The sequence below is a fragment of the Macaca thibetana genome, chromosome X, assembly GCF_024542745.1.
Source record: "Macaca thibetana thibetana isolate TM-01 chromosome X, ASM2454274v1, whole genome shotgun sequence".
Classification (NCBI taxonomy): domain Eukaryota; kingdom Metazoa; phylum Chordata; class Mammalia; order Primates; family Cercopithecidae; genus Macaca; species Macaca thibetana.
This window is the reverse complement of record NC_065598.1, coordinates 47,349,705-47,363,136: the sequence shown is the minus strand read 5'-3', so window position 1 is coordinate 47,363,136 and position 13,432 is coordinate 47,349,705. Positions and strand designations below refer to the sequence as shown.

Below are 13,432 nucleotides of genomic sequence, written 5' to 3'. Positions count from 1 at the left end.
TAAAGAATCAATGGAGAGGGAAGGATCCCTGCTGGGGTGGGGGATAGCGTCTCCCTGGCTAAGGCTGGTGGCTGCCGGCACCGGATCTCCCCCAAGACACCCTGCAGGGAGCTGCCTCCCCCTCTCCCCTAGGCCATGGGGATGAACCCTTCACATCCCCCCTCTCTTCCATCTCAACTCCACAGAAGATTCTGATGTACAGTAAAAGGTGATCACTAAATCACTGATCCTCCCCCGCAAAGCTGCTAAAAATAATTAATCACCACAGGAACCCTTGCAATGACCAAATTTGGTTACAGCCTTTTAAAAAATCTCTCTCTGTTTTGCAGATAAAGGTTACAGTCTTACAGTCCAAAGACGAGGATAAATTCTTAAACACTTCCATGCAGAAACAAGTTTTATACAAGGAAGAGGAATAAGACCAGCAGCAGACAGCTCATTGACAAAAATTGAATTCAGATGTCATTTAACATCTACAGACCATGTATTAGTTATCTATTGCTGTATTATAAATTACCATTATAAAAACATGATGGCCTTAAAAACACACACTCTCATGGTTTCTGTAGGTTAGGAATCTGGGTATGGCTTAGCTGGGTCCTCTGTTTCAGAGTCTCTCCTAGGGCTACAGTCAAGGTGTCAGCCAGGAGTTGTGGCCTCATCTGAAGGCTGAACTGGGGAAAGACTTATTTCCAAGCTCACTTATGTGGTTGTTCACAGGATTCTATCCCTTTTGGGATGTTGGAATGTACGGAAAGCCTCAGTTTCTGATAGTTGGAGGCTATCCTTAGTCTCTTGCTACATGGGCCTTCCCAACATGGCATGTTGCTTTGCCAAAACCAACAAGGGAAAGAGCCTGTCACCAAGACAAAAGCTATGATCTCTTGTAATCTAACCGCAAAGGTGGTATCCTCTCAATGTTAAGGTATTGTATTGGTTAGAAGCAAGTTACTCAAATGGAGAGAAGGTGATGAATTCCAGGAGGCAGGGATCACTGAGGGTTATCGTAGAAGTTACTTCCCATAACCCAAGCTTGTCCAACCTGCAGCCCATGGGCCACATGTAGCCCAGGACAGCTTTGAATGCAGCCCAACACAAATTCGTAAACTTTCTTAAAGTATTTTGAGATTTTTTTTTTTGCTATTTTTTTTTTTTAGCTCATCAGCTATTGTTAGTATTATTATATTTTATGTGTGGCCCAAGACAATTCTTCTTCTTCCAGTGTGACCCAGGGAAGCCAAAAGATTGGACACCCCTACCATAGGCCATGGAGAGATAAGAATTCCAATCCTGTACCCCATCCCAAGAAACCATTCCTTGGTCAGCGCAAAAGAATGACAGTTTCAGACATGAAATAATTTGAATAGTGTTTCACCAATTTATTCTGCTTAAAGAAAACACTCAGGGATATATTGTAAATAAATGAATATGAAATCATAAGAGAGACCTCAAAATAAGAGAGCAAAACAATGGTCCACAATTAATGTTGAGGTAAAATACACACCCCTGAGCACACACTCATACAGTTAAAGTTAAATTATAATAGATGAAGTCACTGGGGAGTTTGAATAAAAATGTTAGGTGAGATTTCTTGAAGCAGGATTAACTCAACCTATAAGAAAAATATAGCCTTTAAATACACAGCTTAAATTTTTCTAGAAAAATAAGAAAGCAATACTATTCATCTTTTTCTATAAAATAAGGTCCAGTTATATTCGGATAAAATAGTAAAGGAAATAAATCATGCCTGTTGGAAATGGGAAAAGTATATAATGGGACAATTAATAAAAATAAAACTTTCCAAACTAATGAGGAAAACAGGAGGGACAAAAATGAACAGAAATTGACCAGGCACAGTGACTCACACCTGTAATCCCAGCACTTTGGAAGGCCGAGGTGGGCAGATCACTAGAGGTCAGGAGTTCGAGACCAGCCTGGTCAATTTGGAGAAACCACATCTCTACTAAAAATACAAAAACTAGCCGGGCGTGGTGGCGCATGCCTGTAATCCCAGCTACTCAGGAGGCTGAGGCAGGAGAATTGCTTGAACCTGGGAGGCAGAGGTTGCAGTGAGCCAAGATCGGGTCACTGCACTCCAGCCTGAGTGACAGAGCGGGACTCCATCTCAAAAGAAAAAAAAAAAATACGTAATGTCACTGTGTGAAATGGTCTAAGATATATACTTTAGGATTCATCTCCCCCCAAAAAACACAGAACCACAGGAGAAATTTGTTTTAAAATGTTACAATAGATTTATTCTACCTTTTTATAGTATAACAGCTGAAGTAGACAGAAAGAAAAAATAAATCATCCAACTAGATTGAAAAGTCCCCACCAAGTCCTAATATTTAACAGAGAATATAGTTTCTTCTCTTATATCCATGAAAGTTTTACAAAATTGTGTCACGTACTCAGGCCACAGAGAAAATATTGAATAACATTTACAAATTCATATTCTACAGGCTACATTCTCTGATGATAATAAAAAACATAATTACATAAAAATAAAAAAAGACAACTAAGCTACCTTAACCAGTAAGAACCTAAGAAGCTTTCTTCAATACCTACGATCAAAATGAGAAGTCAATTCTGTGGTTTCACCTTCCATACCAGAGTGTTTGAAACATAGCCACATGTAGAGGAAAGTGTATAGTCTCAAATACTTTACTATTTAAAAAAAAGAAAAAAGAAAAAAGACTGGAAGTCCCAAAATAATCGAGTTGGGAACACGACTTAGGAAATCAGAAGAACAGCAAAATTAAATAAAAAACCTAAAAATAAAAACACAAAACAAAGAGTCAAGAAGTGACAAGTAATACAAATAGAAGTTTATATAAATAAAATAAATATAAAATTAGGAAGTATAAATAAATAAAAAGCTGCTCTGGGAAATCTGATCAAATTGAAAAAAAAGAAAGAAACACAATATTAGTAATGAGAAAGGAGATACTGTACCAGACAAGTAGTAATGTAAAGTAGTTGTACTGGAATATGAGGTATAAAGTCTAGAGCAACACACTTAAACATTTAGAACTATATGGGTTCCTGGGAGGAGAGTAATTATAAAAACAGATTTTAAAAAATCGTAAGGGCTGGGTGTGGTGGCTCACGCCTGTAATCCCAGCACTTTGGGAGGCCAAGGCAGGCGGATCAACTGAGGTCGGGAGTTCGAGACCAGCCTGGCCAACATAGTAAAACCCCATCTCTACTAAAAATACAAAAAAATGCCAGGGCATAGTGGTGTGCACCTGTAATCCCAGCTACTCAGGAGGCTGAGGCAGGAGAATCACTTGAACCCTGGAGGCAGAAGTTGCAGTGAGCTGAGATCGGGCCACTGCACTCCAGCCTGGGTGACAGGGCAAGAAACTCCATCTCAAAAAAAAAAAAAAAAAAAAAAAAAAAACCAAAAAAAAAATAGGAAATGTCGTTCAGGTCTGTCATTGGAGACATACCAGCACCCACAAGCAACACTACTGGATGCACCTCCAATGGCACAGAAGGCCTGGATGGGGGCTGGCAAAGGCAGATGTGGCAGAAGCCACCTTCTGGCAAACCTACAGGTGTGAAATAGGTGTGACAGGACAGGCTGGAAAGGACAGGGCACAGTCAGAGCAGGGTGGTGGGAAGAGGGGGCCCGGAAGTGAAAGGCAGGACAGACTGGGGTTGGACTGAGATGGGACAAGGCTGACAGGGCAAGGACCTCGTGGGAAGGTCAGGAACAGGACAAGATGGGTGCGGGTAGGGGCGTGATGGCTATGACAGGTGGGGCCTGTCACCCACCAACTATTGGAGGTTTGGAATTGGGTTTGCAGCCAGAGAGACAGGTTTAGGGAACATCATGAGCTATCAAAATCCTTGTTCTTCCAAAGTTGATGAAGAAAACTCTAGACAGTGGATGTAACAGCAGGGCAGATCCCTTGGCCTCACCCAGGTTCAGGGAAGAAAGGCACAGGGATGGAGGAATGGATGGGAATGGGGAATTTTTAGACAATCCCCCCGACCACCACCAAGGAAGGGTAGACAGAGAGACAGGAGACCAAGTGGTGGACAGAGAAGCACAGAGAGAAACTCCAAGATGCCCTAAGAAAAAGGTGGATGGAGCAGCAGGTGTGGGAGGAGGGATTTGTGAGGTGTCACCTTTACACAGAGTGTGGTATATGGGACCTAGGTCCAGCAAGGCTTAGATGTCCACCCTGGAGCACAAGTCACTGGTGAATGGGTCATGCTGGATCGTCTTGTGCAGCATCAGAGCCAGCAGCCCCACCCGGTTCATCAAAAACGTGTGCACCTTCTGCTCCTGCTCAAACAGCTGTTCCAGCTTGTGCAACTGTGGGACCTGAATGCTCGAGAGGGAGTCCAGGATCCTACCCCATCCCCCAGCCCCCTCGGCATGGCACCTACCGCCTGCACGCGCTCCAGGTCCACCTCAGCACGCCTCAGCTTCTCCCAGCTGTAGTAGCAGTTGCGCAGGCATTTGGGGAGGCAACAGAAATTACCCGTGAACTCAAAGACATTATGCACTAGTGGACAACCGCCCACCTCATCCTTTGGCACCTATGGTGAAGAATAAAGGAGGATGAGCTATGAGGGAGGGTAGCCCTGGAGAATGATCAGGCACAGGGAAACAACAGGGGGATGGAGGACAGAGAGGAGAGGGATAGGGATTGATCAGGCAGGGGGAAGAGAGGAATGCAGAGAAGAGAGGACAAATAGCGGGTGATCAGGCATAGAGGATAGAGGAATGAGGTTGACTAAGCAGGGATGGAAGAATGCAGGTGATGCAGGTAAGAACAGAAGCACAGAAAGAGATCCAACAGAAGGAGGGATGCTGGAGGGCAGGTGGGCCAGGGAGAGCTGGAGAGCTGGAGGGCTGGAAAGCAGTCCGGCAGGAGGAGGGAAGGGTTGAGGGTGGTCCGAGGAGGAGAAGTAGATGAGTGGGGTTTGTTGATGCAGAGGGGAGGTGAGGGCTGAGGTGAAGGAGAGGAGGGTGGAGGGAGAGAATGGGGAGTGGTCAAACAGGGAGGAAGAAAGGATGTAGGTGACAGGCAGAAAATAGAATCAGGGGTCAGTGAGGCGGGGAAAATGATCAGAATGGAGGAAAGTCAGAAAGTGAGGAAGAGAAGTTGAGGGTGCCACACAAGGAGGAGGGTACAGCGGGTTGGCCAGGCAGGCGGTGGGGCAGGAAGGGAGGATGGTCGAGCAAGAAGAGGATCAGAATTGGGGGGTGCTTCTGCAGTGAGGAGGGGCAGGACCATCCGGAAGGTGGTCGGGCAAGGAGGGCATGAATACAGACAGCCAGTTAGAGAGAAAAGGAAGAAGAGAGGGTGAAAGGCAGCAAGGAGCATGGAACGTGGGGTGGTCAGGAAGGGAAGGGGGACACACAGGGGTTGCTGAGGAGATGCAGAGGGCAGTCAGGCAGGGAGGATTGGAGGAATGGAAGGTGATGAGGTAAGGAAGGGTCTCACCTTGGGGTCCCAAGAGTGCTCAGAACACAGCACCTTGAGGCGCTTACAGTACCTCTTACTCTTCAGACTGTAGGCATCACAGAAGAACCATGTGGTCCTGGAGGGGGGTGGAAAAGTGAGGTGCTGAGAGTCAGGAGGAGGGAGGTCCCACCCCAGAACCCTACCTGCACCTAGTCCCAGACCCCGCCCATACCATGCCTCTAACTACACCCGCCTCTGCCTCTGAGCCCACCCACATCCTGCCCCTGACCTTGCTCAACCTTGCTTCTGACCCTGTCCACATAATGCCTTCGACCCTTACTAGCCCCCACACTCACCCTTCAATGCAAGTAGGGTACAGGGACCCAATGGACAGTTGGCACTCATACTGGGAAAGAAAGAGCACAAATGGGAGGAACTGTGGACATATGCCGCGTGTCCTCCTACAATAAAGTTCCAAACACCAGGTCTATTGTCCCCTGCAGACCCTATGCTCCTGTCTGCACAGCCAGTGTCCCCCTCACCACTGGTTAATGCCCTGACCTTGGCTCTCATACTGGGCGTGGGGGAAGAGCACACACAGGGGAAGCCATGGATGTGTGTTGCATTCCTTGTATAACAAATATCCAGGCGCCAAACCTGCCCCCACCACATGGACCCTACCCATGTGCCACCCCACCCAACCAAAAACACCCTTGTCCCATCTGACTCCCAGTCAATGTTCCAACCTTGGCAAAGCAGCGTTCCATGTGGCGCAAGGCAACACGCTTAGAGATGGGCTGCCCGCAGGAGACACAAAAGATCTGCAGGTCTTTGCTGCCCTTTTCACCTTCGTTGTTCTGCACAGGACAATGGAGGGGCCAGGGAAGCAGTACAGGATGGGGAGGGACAGGACAAGAGGCCAGGTACCTTTAAGCTCTACCTCACCAATGCCCTCTCGCCTAGTAATCCGTGCACACAGCCTACTGTTTGCCATGCAGAATGATGGCCTCAAATTCATGGAAATGGCACTCCGTGTCCTTCAGGCAAGTATAGGTGTCCTGCTGCTCATGGTGGATGTGCTCGAGCATTTTCTTGCCATGCTCATTGGCAATGCAGGGGCTCCTTTGCCACTGCTGGATGCACTGGGGAAGGATGTTATTGATGCAGCTGGAAGAAGAGAAAGCAAGAAATGAAATGGGTAGATGGGGATTATCAGAGGAATGAGAAAGATGAGCTACTGAATGGTGACTCTATAGGGTACCGAGTGGTGGATGAGGGCATGTTAGTGAATGGGTGGTTGAACAGTGGATGGGTGGGTGGATGGGTGGAGGGGCAGGTGGGTGAGTGTCTATAAGGGTGAGTGTCTATAAGGGTGGATGGGCAGGTGGGTTAGTGGCTATAAGGATGGATGAGCAGGTGGGTGAGTGGCTATAAGGGTGGATGAGCATCCTGGTGGATGTAATGTGGATGGGCGGTTCAGTGAGTGGGTGACTATGACGGTGGATGGGTGGGTGGCTGAGTGGAATTACAGATGGCATGGATCACACCTTACTTCTCCTTTGTCCCTTAACCTCGAGGTGCACTCACTCACCTGCCAGCCTCATGCTACAGTCATCCGAACAGTACTTGGAGCCCGGCCAAGTGGGATACACACAGCCAGGTCCCAGGCACTGCCGTGGTGAGGCTGGATCCTTGACATGCTCCGGATGCTTCCACTTGCCTGTGTACTTCCTTTTCTTTTCTTTTTTTTTTTTTTTTTTTTTTTTTTGAGACAGAGTCTCACTCTGTTGCCCAGGCTGGAGTGCAGTGGTGGGATCTCGGCTCACTGCAAGCTCCGCCTCCCGGGTTCACGCCATTCTCCTGTCTCAGCCTCCCGAGTAGCTGGGACTACAGGCGCCCACCACCACGCCCGGCTGATTTTTTGTATTTTTAGTAGAGACGGGGTTTCACCATGTTAGCCAGGATGGTCTCGATCTCCTGACCTTGTGATCCGCCTGCCTCGGCCTCCCAAAGTGCTGGGATTACAGGCGTGAGCCACGGCGCCCAGCCGTGTGCTTCCTTTTCTGCGTCTGCTGCTTCTCCTTCTTCAGGACAAGAGTGGTCATGGCAGGGTTAGGAGGGTCGATGTTAACCCCCAACTCCTGCACCCCTGCCCTGCATTCCACCCCCAACCTGCCTTCATGCTCCCCATTCAATTCGTCACCTTCTGCTCTACCTTTTTCTTCAAACTCTTCTTGTGCTTCACATTCACTGCCTGCTTCTGCCTGTGGGATCCATGAGCTGGAGCTTCTTGATGTCACTCACCCAGGGCTGCAGATCAGGAAATACTGACACACTCCACACAACTAGTTTCTCAAAGTGGTCTTCGGATACTCCCTGCCTCCTGTCACCTCACTGCTGAACCTCACTGCCCTCACTGTCCCCATCCTTCTACCCCAGGGTCCTCCCTCACACTTGGCAGGCTTTGATTGCCAAAAATCCCCTCTGCAAGTGTCCTGGTACAGGTCACAGTGCCAAGACAGGTCCTCTTCAGACAACAGCTGGGGTGTGGCTGTTGCCCAGGTGCCTCCCTTACTGCCAGTGGCACCACTGCTGTCTGGTGCTTCTAGGCTAGCCTGCACTTCTGCGTTTGAAGCAGTTGTCAAGTGGCCAGTGGGACCACAGCAAGGTCTCTGGGGGTGTTACAGGCAAGATCTGAGGGGCAGACCCTCAGCATCAGCCCGACTCCCTGTCCACCCTGTATCCTAGACTCACTGGGGACCAGAGATTACTAGTAGTATTCCCATGCTCGTGGAAAGAGGGCTGTTGATCAACCATAAGTGGGTAGGGACAGACAACCCTGCCCCAACACTCCTGGCCTCACCCTCAGGCCAACCTACCCTGGGGCAACCACACCTGCTGGATGCACTAGGCCCTGCCTGCCTAGGAATGACTGATACCACCTGGTCCTGCCTGCCCACCTTATCCAGACACACCAGGCTGGTCCACCTGGACACATCTGCCCCCAACTTGCCCACCTCCATGCATAAGGGCCTACCTAACCGCCCAGAAAATCTGGCTGCCACCCCTTCAGATTTGCTCTGCTCAGCCTGATCCACCCCTCCCTCCAAGACACACAGGCTACCCTGCTTACCCAACACGATGGACCCAGACAAGTCCACCTCTGCCTGCCCAAACACACTTGGCCCTGCCACTCAGGCAAGTTCAGTCTGCCTCACTGCCTGGACTACTCAGCTAGTCTCCCCAGGTTCCGCCTACCCACTTCTGCGCTCCTGGGGCAAGAGTGAATGGGTGATCAAATGGTGGATGCATGGGCGGATGGATTGAGGGAGGATCAAACGGTGGATGGATGGGCGGACGGGTTGAGGGACGCTCAGACTCACCTTACCCTTCGTGCCCTGTGGACCTCACACATGGCGTCCAGTCATACCCAGCCCCGCCCCTTGCCAGGCTCCGCCCCCTGCCCAGACTCTCGCAGCACCACAAGCCCCTTGGCATTCCGGGACGGAGAGGACGCAGCTTCACCTCACAGCCTGCTGAAACAGGTTAAGACGCCAAGCCCTGCCCCTCCTCCCCACTTGCACAGGCCACATAGGGCCCTACGGGCCCTGACCCACCCACCTAGCGAAATTTCACAATCTTTATTCTGAAAAGTACTCCTACCTGTGCCCAATATCGCCACATAAAATGCACAAATACACAAATATACGTTTGCGACCCAGGAGATTGAGACCAGCCTGAGGCAACATCGCCAGACTTCATCTCTAGAAAAAAAATTTTTTTAAATATTAGCCGGGTGTGATGGCGCGTGCCTGGGGTCCTAGCTACTCAGGAAGCCAAGGCAGGAGAATCGCTTGAGCCCGGAAGGTAGAGGCTGCAGTGAGCCAACATCGTGCCACTGCACTCCAGGTGAGATCCCACCACCGCACTCCAGCCTGGGCAACAGAGCGAGATTCCATCTCAAAATACATATATACATATGTACACATTTCTGTGCGCATCATATATATGCACACATGCAAGCAAGTCACTACTCTTGGCAATTAAGGGAGCAAGAACACACACAGGACCAATACACATCTTGAACAAAACAGTATCAGTTGGAGAACTCATACTATCTTCAAGCTAGAGATACAATATTAATAAAAATGGGCCTTGGACTTAGTCTTAAAGGGACTCTAAACACATTCCAATTAATAAGCACCACACAGCACACAGATAAGGTGCATCAGAAATCAATAAAAGGCTTAGCTTTTGTTAATTGGAAACACACATCTAAATAACTCTTGGTAAAAAGAAATTAGAAAACACTTAACTATTATGAAAACAATAATTCTCAACTTGTTGTCTTAGATGGAACTTTAAGCCATCCTAAAGTTCTTTTCTCATCTTAATATGAGAAAAGAAGAAAAATGGAAATAAATTACCCATTGGAGGATCTGACTGGGAGCATTCAACTCAACTTACAGCAAGTTCCTATTGTGACTCCAAAAATCTCCATTATCAACTCCCAAATTCTCTTCGATGACCCTACATCCACCCTCCAATCACAAAATTCACGGTCTCTCATCAAAGCTCTTGCAAAATACCTCAGCATCTAGTAGATGCTGAACCACGGAGCCGCCTGTGAGGTGCAGCCAAAAAGCTGCGAAAGAGAAGCTTCGGGAAGCACCCTTGTCCCGCCCCTTTCTAAATGTGTCCAGTTCGGGCTTGCTCAACACCTGGACGGAGGTGCTGTACCACCCAAGTTCAAGAGCATAGTTACAGAGAAACAATACAGCCATGTGCGCACAGTTCCCACATTTTGTTTTGGCTTATTTTTTTTTCTTCCAACCTTTGTTTTAGGTTCAGGGGTCCATGTGCAGGTTTGTTATATGGATAAATTGGGAGTTGCTGGGGTTTGGAGTACAAAAGATTTCATCACCCAGCTAGTGAATATAGTACCCTACAGGGAGTTTTTCAATCCTCACCCTCCTCCCACCCTCCACCGTCAGGTAGACCCCAATGTCTGTTGCTCCCCTCTTTGTGTCCTCATGGACTCGTGCATTACATTTTGTAGATGATTGATCATTGCAATATCATGCATAACAAGAAAATTGCTCCTCTTATCATTTTCAATTATTTTGAATAATTTCATATTATTACTATTTTACTATCTATTATTATTACTGTTTTTAGAGACGGAGTCTCACTCTGTCATCCAGGCTGGAGTGCAGTGGTGTGATCATAGCTCACTGCAGCATTGAACTCCTGGGCTCAAGCGATTCTTTCACCGCAACCTCCCAAGTAGCTGGGATTACAGACTATCTGCTATTATTTTAATTATAAGGTAGGCAATGAGAAAAGCAAACAAAAATCACATCATTTTTTAAAGTCAGGAAACTAGGAAAAGATTCATAAAAAGTGCAGGAAAATAGAAAGCGAAATGTAAGAAGTTAGGAATAAATTCATATTTGAAGCTCATCCTTTATTACATGATCAGTAACTTTAAAAAAAAAGTTGTTAAAAGGGTAGAAGCCTGATACGCCACGCGGCCCCCCAGTCTCCCGTGGCGGCCCCCCCCCAGGCATGGCTCAGGGTCTCACCTCACTATGGCAGCGGCATGGCACAGCACACTCGACTTCATGCTCAACACCAAAGCTGATGGCGAGACCATTCTAAAAGGGCTCCAGTCCATTTTCCAGGAGCAGGGGATGGCAGAGCCGGTGGACACCTAGCAGGACCACACCGCTATTTAGCAACCTATACAAACAAAAACGGCAGCCTTACCAATTTGAGAATTTATTCACATGGATTGGAGTTACTGGACCTTCAGAGTTACGATGGTGACGCACAAGGCAAAGAAGAGATCAACAGTCTTTTGAACAAAGGAGAAGAAAGAATGAAAGAATTGAGTCAAGACAGTACTTGGTGGATGAGGCGATTACCACCTATAGTTCCAGGAGGAACCACCGACAGATATTGGCCCACAGCAGATGGACTCCTGGTTGAATACAACGTAGATGAAGTGGCATATGATGAAGATTCACCTTATCAGAGCATTAAAATTCTACACTCGAAGCAATTTGGAAATATTCTCATCCTTAGTGGGAATGTCAATTTGGCAGAGAGTGATTTGACATATACCTGGGCCATCGTGGGCAGTGGCAAAGATTACACTGGCAAAGAGGCTGGGAGGCTGAGATGGGGGCATATTGTGTGAAATAGTCGAACTAAAACTAAAGATGGTCACTATGATAGAGATTGATGAAATGGTGATTGATGGATGTAAGAGATATATGCGGACTTGTGGTGATGTCTTAGATAATCTTAAAGGAGACTGCTATACAAGGTTCAGTACTGCATTCCAGTATGAAAAGGTATGCCAAAGAAGGGAGATAATTTGATTATGTGATTAATGATGTGACAGCTGTTCCAATCTCCATGTCTCCAGAAGATTCCACATGGGAGTTTCTCAGACTGATTCCTGACCTCTCAATGAAAGCATTGAAACAGGATGTGAAATATTTTACACAAGGGGAACTCTGTCAGTCTGACGGAAGCCCTGTCTCTCTATGAAGAACAGCTGGGGTGCCTGTAGTGTCCTTTGGAATTCTCAAAGGAAATCTTCTGTGTCTCTTCATACTTGGAATTGTGGGTATTTTACACCATTTGGAAGAAACCTAAACCTCAAAGATGAATATCCTCTAACCATGTATGCTGCAAATAACTTTCCTGACCTCCATATGCTGTACGTGATGTCAAAATGAGTCACGCAATTGATTGTGACTTCCTTAAAGTTTTCTTTGTTAAATTATTATTTTTAATTTTAAAACAGCAAATGGAAAATGTATATTTTGATGAGTTTAGGGTGTTGTTTTTTTGAAAGTCAGTTGAAGGATGGTTAGACAGCACAGCTAAGACTGCTAAATGCGCTAACCCCCTGGAATGTGATTTGTGTTCCTTTTTATTTCCATGTGGACTTTTTTTGTTTTCATTTTGGCACACCTTCAATTTGGATGTTTGAAGGAATGAACATCGTTGTTTTGTTTCAGAAGTAAGTTCTTGATGATGTTTCCTTCCCCCAAAATTGACTTAGATATTAAAATTTGGTGCTTATCATCACGATAAATAGTTAATGCTCCTGAGGCTTAATACCTAGGTGATGGGTTGATAGGTGCAGCAAACCACCATGGCACACGTTTACCTATGTAACAAACCTGCACATACTTCATGTGTATCCTGGAACTTAAAATAAGATAAAATAAAAAAATTTTAAAACTTTTTTTAAACAAATAATAAGAGCCCCAGCTCACCTCTGGGTGGTGAGCTCACCACCTGTAATCCCAGCACTTTGAGAGGCCAAGGTGGGTGGATCACCTGAGGTCAGGAGTTTGAGAGCAGCCTGGCCAACATGGTGAAACCCCATCTCTACTAAAAATACAAAAAAAAAAAAAAAAAAAAAAAAAACTTACCCGGGCATAGTGGTGGGCGCCTGTAATCCCAGCTACTGGGGGTGGGAAGCTAAGGCAGGAGAATCACTTGAACCCAGAAGGCAGAGGTTGCAGTGAGTCAAGATCACACCATTGCACTCCAGCCTGGGTGGCAGAGGGAGACTTCATCTCAAAAAAATTAAAAATAAAAATAAATAAATAAATAAAATTTGGTGCTTATAAGAGAGTTTAAAAAAATGAATAGCAATTGCTTCAATTCAAATTACAAAAGAGACCCCAAAAAAGTTGTTAATGGAGTAAATGCTCTAGTTAATGGTTGTCATTCTGTATAAAAATGGACAAATCCAGTCATACACTGTTTATGCCAAACCTAGCAAATTATAAAAATATAGAAAAGTTTGAAATAAAGGGATGGAAGAAAATTTGCCAGGCCCATGCTAATCAAAATAAAGCAAGGTCAGTGATATTACTAGCAAACTGAAAAGACTAAGACAAAAAGGTATTCATTGGAATTGAGAGGGCCCTTCCATAATGATTCAATTCACAATGAATATAAACATTCTAACCTTATAT

General features: G+C 46.4%; 1 protein-coding gene and 1 pseudogene across 1 annotated transcript; one reads left to right on the top strand and one right to left on the bottom strand.

The window, feature by feature from the left end:
- Positions 1 to 4,180: 4,180 nt before the first annotated feature.
- On the bottom strand, positions 4,181 to 8,841 carry LOC126945755 (CXXC-type zinc finger protein 1-like). Its single transcript, XM_050775855.1, has 7 exons — positions 8,815 to 8,841; positions 7,475 to 7,690; positions 6,173 to 6,283; positions 5,783 to 5,832; positions 5,466 to 5,562; positions 4,402 to 4,554; positions 4,181 to 4,327 (listed from the first exon to the last, which is right to left on the bottom strand). Exons 1-7 carry the CDS (start codon positions 8,839 to 8,841, stop codon positions 4,181 to 4,183), a joined length of 801 nt encoding a protein of 266 aa, XP_050631812.1.
- Positions 8,842 to 11,017: 2,176 nt separating this feature from the next.
- LOC126945754 (spermine synthase-like) lies at positions 11,018 to 12,105 on the top strand (annotated as a pseudogene).
- Positions 12,106 to 13,432: the final 1,327 nt, after the last annotated feature.

What these genes read in the sequence shown, in the direction of transcription:
- LOC126945755 (XM_050775855.1), bottom strand. Translation starts at nt 8,841, where the DNA reads ATGTGTGAGGTCCACAGGGCACGAAGG. An exon ending in TACCCTACTTGCATTGAAGG is followed by an intron (nt 5,563 to 5,782) that starts GTGAGTGTGGGG and finishes ACCCCCCTCCAG; the next exon opens with GACCACATGGTTCTTCTGTG. An exon ending in ACCTGGAGCGCGTGCAGGCG is followed by an intron (nt 4,328 to 4,401) that starts GTAGGTGCCATG and finishes CAGGTCCCACAG; the next exon opens with TTGCACAAGCTGGAACAGCT.